At 42.9% G+C, this 8,480-nt stretch overlaps 1 protein-coding gene across 2 annotated transcripts; it reads right to left on the bottom strand.

Moving 5' to 3' along the window:
• Positions 1-579: 579 nt before the first annotated feature.
• On the bottom strand, positions 580-7,434 carry LOC309497626 (uncharacterized protein). 2 transcript variants are annotated; one of them, XM_082167904.1, is made up of 8 exons: positions 6,358-7,434; positions 5,841-6,168; positions 4,940-5,744; positions 2,541-2,750; positions 2,296-2,454; positions 1,982-2,067; positions 1,741-1,845; positions 580-1,591 (listed from the first exon to the last, which is right to left on the bottom strand). In XM_082167904.1, the coding sequence occupies exons 1-8, from the start codon at positions 6,477-6,479 to the stop codon at positions 1,205-1,207; spliced, it is 2,202 nt and encodes a 733-aa protein (XP_082024030.1). In that variant the 5' UTR covers positions 6,480-7,434; the 3' UTR covers positions 580-1,204. The 2 variants fall into 2 exon arrangements, with proteins under 2 accessions (XP_082024030.1, XP_082024029.1); XM_082167903.1 differs by having other exon boundaries at positions 1,982-2,454.
• Between the last annotated feature and the right edge of the window lie 1,046 nt (positions 7,435-8,480).

Genomic DNA, 8,480 nt, shown 5'->3' with positions numbered 1-8,480 from the left:
TCCCAGAATGTCTGCGAGGACTTGCGCGAAGAAAACTGAAGGACGTGGCCCTTCGAGCGATTCCGGTAAGCCCACAATCCGAATGTTTTTTCGGCGGCTGCGTGACTCAAGGTCCACAACTTTATCTTGTAATTTCGCATTATACTCAGCCATTGTGGCGCAAGTCGTTTCCAACGCCCGCAGCCGTTCGTCTAGATCATTGGCACTCGATTCGAGCGAGGCAATTTTATGTGTGTGATCCGACATTGTGGTCTGAATGCGATCAATCTTCTCTTCGAGTGTTGAGATGGATGTTTTAAATTCGGTCGATAAGGCCTGGCGATGTTGTTCCAGGAGCTTGACCATCGCCGCCATGTTAAGCTCGCTAGCAGCGTCATCTACAGAGTCCGTTTTCGTTTCTTTTTTGCTCTGCTTAGCCGATTTAGAAGTCATGTTTAGACAGTTACAGCGTGCGTAGTATATTTAGTTCAGTTTTGAAACTAAATAAACGATCAAGTTGGCTTAAAATGTTGGGTTAAACTGAAAGATACGGGAGCAAGAGATAACACGTCTACTCCATTAGCCCTTAAACCGGAAGTCAGCCACTGTTCTTTTATAAGTGTCTCTGTAACAGGGCAGTAGATAGTCCCTCTAAACTGGCTGTGCCCGGTCGCTGCTGTCCTAAATTGCCCACACTTCCTGCAGGTATTTGCCTCAACCTTTCTGTGGTAGGGACGAGGGACAGTGGGTTGAGACTGACTGACCGTGGCATGAGGTGGGAGGACGAAACTGGGAGTGGCTGGGGCTGGGGCTATAGGAAGAGGGCTTTGGGGGACAACAAACAGTGTGAAGGTAGGGGTAGTGTGGGAGGCAAGAGGGACAGTCGGGCTGGGGCTGGGAAGGACAGGTTCTGGAAGCTGGGGTTGAAGGTTACCAACAGGCAGAGGAATTATCGGCCTCAGGGTTGCCAGCTTGGGTATGACTGCCTCAGTTGTATTGCCAGTGATGCGTCTTTTTAGTTTCGCTTGCCCAGCTGTGCTTTGTGGCAGTTTGTAAATATGTTGCTCTCCCTGGACCTGGGGTGGAGCAACAGCAAGGACTCTGGCAGGTGGGAGAGCCTGAGCAGCAACACCAAGAGGGTCAGGCAGATCGATCCCCTGAAGCAGAAGAGTCTGATCTTGCTTCTTAACCCTGCCGTTGTGCCACTGAACCAGAGTGGTCTGATTCACCTCCACCAGCTGGAGAGTAGTGTCCTGCATAGTGTCCTGGCACCATTAGACAGGATCAGCTGCCGGATCTTTCGGTAATCATGTAAAACGAGAGACCAGCGACTCAGCGTCACCTTCTCTTTCTTCCTCGGACTTGGATGGATGCGACAGAGCCTGATGAAAATGGCCTCCACGAGACGACAACAGTCTGGCCATTGGGCAGGTGAAGCTGTAGATGCCAATACACTCCGTTTCAGGCTGTCCACTGCAGGGGTGAAAACAGCCTTCTTTTTTGGAGACCTGAACCTCCCTGTGGTCAGCCTGTCCTGGTGTCTGGCAGCAAACTTCACTCGCTGCTTGTCATATTCAAGCAGGCTCTGCCACAAGCACACAATGTCATCAACCTGAAGAAGGATAGAAGTATAGAGGCATATGGTGAGTTAAAAGAAAACTGGTAATTTTGCATACATAGTTCAGTAACACTGTTTTTACAGTCACATTGTGTTTTGTGTGGTCTTTTCCATGTTAACAAACATTCAAAATGTTTGCATACCTGCTGTCTGCTCAGTGTTAACCCTGTGCTTGTCCTCAGCTCTACCAAATACTCAGCCAGTCTGTCCACCCGGTCCATTCCTGGAATGTTTTGGTCATCCACAGCCTAAAACAGTATAATTTTAAATGGTAAATAAAAAAAGAGATTAGTGAAATGACATCTTAATGGTAGTATTAATCAGTTTGTTGAATTACAAATTAATTTCTGCTCGTGGCAAGTTCCTATGGTGAAATTTACATACCAAAAGCTCCTCAGGCACCTGAGTGGGGGAACCTGGTGCATACTGGACTATGGATGTAGTTGACCGAGAGGAGGAGGCGACAGCAGCTGGCTGAGAGAAGGCAGACTGGGATGAGGGAGCAGCTGACTGGGAGAAGGCAAACTGGGATGAGGCAGCAGCAAACAGGGATGAGGGAGCAGCAGACTGGGATGAGGCAGCAGCAGACTGGGATGAAGGAGCAGTAGACAGGGATGAGGCAGCAGCAGACTGGGATGAGGGATGAACAGGCTTAACTGTAGGTGGGTTACAGTTAGCTTCATCTTCAAGGAGGAAACTCAGTGTAGGGTCCTCATTGATGTCCTCCTCAAATCCCTCATCCTGCTCATCTACATTCACTTCCTCCAGCAGGTGGTCTGTCTGCTCATTGTCAGTATCCATTGACTGAAGTGGCTGCCCTGTCTGACTAAGTAGATAGTCCACTCCAATTAGCTCCCCTAAAAACAGAATGCAGTGTGTTAAACATTTAGCGCTTTCATTAGCAAATAACCATGTGCTGTAAAATGTACTGTGAGAGTCTTACCAGTGTACTGTGCAGGAGGTTGGAAGGTGGGCACAAGCTTCTCTCCAAAAGCATTTAGGCTGTTGGTGTTGATGCTTTGCACCACCTGCCCTGCGTAGGTGAGAAGAGGGGAGGATTTTGTGGAAATTGATGCTGCTGCCCGGTCTTGGTTCCACCTGTTCAGGCCTTCCAGGAGATACAACTGAAAATTCAGTGTGTTAGCACTGGTTCCTGTAAAGAAGTGAACAATGAAAACCATTAACCCTCTGAGGTCTGAGGGGTTTTTGGGGTCCTTGAGATGTTCTGACATGCCCTGACATTTGTGCTTTTTTCAGTTGCTTATAAACATATTAATGGCAAAGGTATAATTACACTCTATTTAGCACAAACAGGGCTACCATAATATGTGAGCAACATGCATGTACATGTTTGTATTTTTGAGAGAATAATGTTTATGCATGGTTATTGAAAAAACTAAAAACTAAAGTTTCTGAAATAAGGCCACAAAACACATACTAAATGCGTGTCAATAAGACTTTTGACTAATTGATGTCTTTGCCTAGAGTTTTTTCTTCAAAATGATATGAAAATCATCCTGCCCTTATCATTCACATAACACAATACATTGATTTAAATCTTGTAAAACACTTTTTGTTTGTAAAGGCAATATGCGCAAGGGGCGTCAACCATTCAACAGCATCATGCATATGTAGTGGTTCACACCTCAGGAGACAATGGGGCCCGCATACTTAATGAGCCATTCATTCAGGTGTGTCACCTATAGCCACAAGAAAGAATGCAAGAGCAATATATATACAGTATATATATATATATATATATATATATATATATATATATATATATATATATATATATATATATATATTCTACCAAATTGGTTCACAGTTGGAAGCATGTCAATTTTTTTTTTTTTTTTCACAAATTTTGCTTGCAAATTGTATAATATCCAAGGAAAACATGTCTATTAATTGTGCAGTTAATTCTCATACTGTATTTTCAGTTTTGGAATATGTATCCTCTCCCCAAATTTGTCAATAATAAAACACAATAAATATTATTTAAAGAAAATGCTTATATTTACCTTTTAAAATTTGTTTACATCTACCTTGTAAATATATATTTTTTTATTAAAAAGGTTACAATTACAACAACAATTGAAGTGTAATCTTTCTTTGTAAAAACTAAAGTATACATTTTATCATACATATTTCAAACTTCGAATATAGCCTACATTGACAAAACATACTATATTTAACATATTAGCAAAAATTGGCAAACAAAAGCTTATTTGAGGTGGCAGATATTTTACAGTAAAAATGTGTAATCTATCCAAAACTAATCAACGAAATGTTGTCTTTCATATGTCTGTAACATAGGTCTTTCGTTTTTATTATAAGGAATATAAATGTTAATTTGCAGTTTAATACGTTGCTTATACAAATACATTTTATTTCAACATATTTCAATCGATTTTACTCAGTATAGCAAAATAGTTTGTTAAAAGCAGATCATTTATTCACACACAGAAACGCAATTCAAATTTAAACCGTCTTTTTGCGAGTTGTGGTAAACAGCGCATCTCTGCGTTCATTCATTCACACAGAAACGCGATTTACTTGAGAATGAAAAAAAAAAAACGTACTACATTATTCCATCCGTTGCTCCTCGAAATACCAGCACTTCTGAGGTAAGTTTTCCATTATTATTATTCCTCACAGCGCTGCGAGACAGTGTAGACAACTACACTTATCTGAATAAACTTGATGTGTTTTCTCGAGCTGATATGTGGGCGTTCACAGTTTGTATGGGATCGTCTCAGTCATTTGCGTTTGAATAGCGCGCGCTCTCCGTGGGCGTGGCCGATTATAACGTAATGAGATGAGATGAGCTCGACTGGAATCGCTCTCTTTTAATACAGATTTCACAAGATGAGAATATTTGTTTTTTATATAAATTACTTCATTTAAAAGAAGAGAATTCAAGCTTCATGCCTGTGTGTCTGTATGCCTGTTTGACTGAGTATTCGCTCAGTTATTGTTCATTTTCGGACGCGTTTCAGAATGGACTTCACTGGCAGAGAGAAGGCAGAACTCGCTTCGTGTTTATTTTTCTTTATTTGGCAAAAAGCACAACACTTTGTTTTTATTGTGAGTATACACAAAAATAATACACATTTAACAGAATCGATTGATGTATGAAACTCCAATGGAAAATCAAAGTCAACAGAGTATTTATGAGTTTCTTTTACATTGATAAAAAAAAAGCGAGCTGGTATCGCCGGCGATACCGTAGACCTCAGGGGGTTAAACTGGAATAATGAGTTCCTTCAGGAAATATAAAGTGATATTACATGTTCTATTGTGTTGAATACTATACTGCAAACACAATGAGCCACAAACCTGTAATGAACCTGTTCAGGTGGAGGTGGAAAGATTCAAGGGAGGTCGAGCCCCTAGCACATCTGTACTTCGTGAGAACTAATCCTCCCTTGGTGGTGGTGGTGCCCGTCACAGTGTAGAGCAACACACCTGGTGGATCCTGGATGCACTTAACATGCCTCATCTGAACACGCCAGATGTGCTCAATCCTCACTGTGTCCAGCAGAGGAACCCCCATCATATCTCTCCCCTTATCCCCCATCAGTTCCTGCAGAAGCCTGTCAAGGTAGCGGGTTGTGGACTCCACCCCACGAGTCCTCCGACGGCAATAGAGCGCCAGCTCTTTTTTGGTGTTGCGTTGGTCCACAAGGTTATCGGTGATGACAGGCACACCTTCCTCATGCAGTTGCTCTCTCTTTGCCCGCCGCAACAAAGCCACATCATCTGGGTCCCATTCAAAAATGCACGCAGAGAGACGTGACATGAAGACTGGGTAGAGAGGATGAGCATCAGTGGTGCACCCCACTGCCAGCCGACGCATGAAGTGCCAGATGTCCAGCCTGATATTGAGATCAGGCCATCCTCCAAATCTGGCCTGTAGCTTGCTCTGCCCCTTCTCTATGCAGCAGCCACAGTCCACGTACAGCAACAGTGGTGGAGCCACGGCCGCCTGGCTGTACCTGTTAATCAGTCCGGAGACCATGGTGTCCAGTGCTGGACCTTCCTGAGCAGTCAAGACACTAATAAGAATGTGTCCTGTCTCATTGCCAACAGAAGTCACCCACTGTGCTGTTCCCTTGGCTGTGCCTGCCAACTTCTTTGTGATCTAAAATCAACAAAATAAAAAATATTAATAAAGCATAACAAAATCCTTTTCAAACTTCACAACAGTTAAATATCAGTAATAATGTCAAACAATTACCTGTTTTGTTGAGTCCATTTTCAAAATGGTCCCAAATGTGGAGGTTATGCTTGCCTTGATGTGGTCTATGCGACTGATAATGTCCCTCCCATAAACTGAAAGCAGCCACTTGCTAGTAGGGACATCAATGGGCTCTGGAGGCTTTTGGCACATGACAGGTAAGAGGCTGGGGCGGTTGATAAAACCAGCACACTCCTCCATATAGTGCGCCAAACGGTCAAGCCACTCCTCCCCATGGTTCTCCCTCAGCTGTTTGACAAGTCTTGTGGGACTGTTGCCCAGCGTCCGTTCCCTCAGCATGCGTATGACACGAATGTCACAAGCATACCTTTGTGTAAAAGAGAAGATTTGCTTATGTAATTTACTTTATGCTAAATAAAAAACACTTTTATCTTTGCATTTACTTCATATTACACATTTCTGCTTCAGAAAAATACATTATTAATTATGAAATATTAATGTCTTTATTATAAACACATTACAAAATTCTGTACAAGGTGTGTAGATTGTAACTCACTTCTGTGTCAAAATCAGACGGAACAATCTTCTATGGGGCACGTCGAGCTGGTCCAGGACAGTCTGACTGGTAGACAGGTAATTCAGGCAACACACAGTACACCTGAGAGTTTCTGTTATCATAATATGGCAGTTGGTGATTTCTTTTTAATATAAATTAATTCCGACTACGCCACCCGGATATAATCCGGGAACCCACAACTAATACAGTTACACAGAACACGCAGATACGTAGTGGCTGAGTCAGATAACAGACATGATGATAGTACAAAACTATTTTATTCAGAAGACACCATTTGATAAAATACACACAATCTTTAATAATGAATCCTAAAATCAAACACATCAAGCATCACACACGCACGCACACACACACACACACACACACACACACACACAGACACACATACACACGCACACTAACCACTTCAGAACCTGGGGAATTTGTCCTGGCTATCAGATCCACACTGCAACCACTCGTGCTCTCTCACAACACTCCACCCGTTGTGAACACTGCAGACTGTCAGTCAAACCACCACCACACCCAGAAGACTTCAGGAACCACGGGTACCCCAGATTCTGAAGGGAAAAGACAAATTCAATCAATATAAAACACATACACATACACTTTTCACATGGAACTATCACTGGAGCATATAAACACACAGCCAAAAGGAAATGGGTCTGTCTGGTCTCTTAATAACACCAGCTAACCTGCTGATGGACCGTGGTCAGTACAATAGTGGGCGGTAATAGGTCCCCCACCTTCTTCTTGACCAACAAATAAACCCAAAATCACAAACAAAAGAAAATCAATTCAACAAAAATAAAGAAAATAAACAAATAAATACAAAATCCAAACAAATCGACACACTCCTAATAATATACATATATATAGTATAAGTATAAGGGTGACACAAAAGACTTTCGTCCCTATACAGTTACCCCCCGTCCTCAGTCCATCAATCGAGGAACACAATACCAGTGAGAGGAATCCTGACGGCTGTATATTCAACGCGTGCTTTGATCAGCTGATGTTGTCCTCCAACGGATGGGAACGGTCCCACTGTCAAATTAGAATTTATACAAGTTCACCAATTGAGAATAGATAGTTTGAGCAAAAGACGGAAGAAAGGGCAAACACTTGTAAAAGACTTGTAAGTGAAGCACCATCCGATCCTTCCAGAGTCGTTCAGTATCACACTGAGTTAGAGAGAGTAGCGTGAGCCAACAGCGTCTGCAAACATCCAGAGCCTGCCAAGCCTGCTGCAACACCTCCACGCCTTGTACCACTATTAAAATATAATATTAGGTTTAAGAGATGATCGTCCCGTTAGCTTAGGCATAAGAAACTTGAATCACATACCTGCGGTAAATAACTCGTGCTGTGCGGTGCACTTGATGATGTGCTCATAAAAAAGACTTGAAATGGTAAATATCGCTCCACGTGTTTTCTATTCTCCTCCGCCACACTGCAAGTTGAGCGAGTCCCAAAATTACCCTTCCTGATCCAAACATTCAAGATGCACTTGCCACCAAAAGCCCTTACCTTCTGAGCCTAAACCGGCGCCCCAGAATGACCTCAGTTCCCGCAACCGGAATAGTATGCGTACCTAGATGTCGGTCACATCTCCTTTTATATCCGAGGAAACACCATATTTGGCAATTGACCCCATGATGGCTGATTACATCACCACAATAAGGTAGTACCTATCGATGTCCAGGACCTTCCGTGATCTCTTGTGGAGGCCATAGCCAGTCAGCTGCTTCCCACATGCAGGACAGAACAGTCTGAACTTCCACAAGTGGTAGGGCATCCATACCAGAAGCCTGTGATTAAAAAAGCGATCTGGAGATGGAGCCTGGTGGTAGATGAGGGAAGGGACGGGTGGCTCATACCAGAGCTTCAAGTCTGTCTGAAGTCTGCCAGAGTGAAAGAGCGCAGAAGCAATCCACCTCTGATCCTGTGAGGGGACTGTCTGCCTCATTTTAGTGGGCAGACAAAATTGATCTGGCTCGATTATGCTTGGTAACTAGCAGATATAATATGACAAATATATAAACTGAAAGTCATTTTTGTAATGTACCCCCCAATTTTTAGAATAAGACACATGTACATGTACT

The sequence above is a fragment of the Leuciscus leuciscus genome, assembly GCF_965113295.1.
Source record: "Leuciscus leuciscus genome assembly, chromosome: 4".
Taxonomy (NCBI): domain Eukaryota; kingdom Metazoa; phylum Chordata; class Actinopteri; order Cypriniformes; family Leuciscidae; genus Leuciscus; species Leuciscus leuciscus.
The sequence above is the reverse complement of the archived record's forward strand: the minus strand, read 5'-3'. Positions and strand labels throughout refer to the sequence as shown.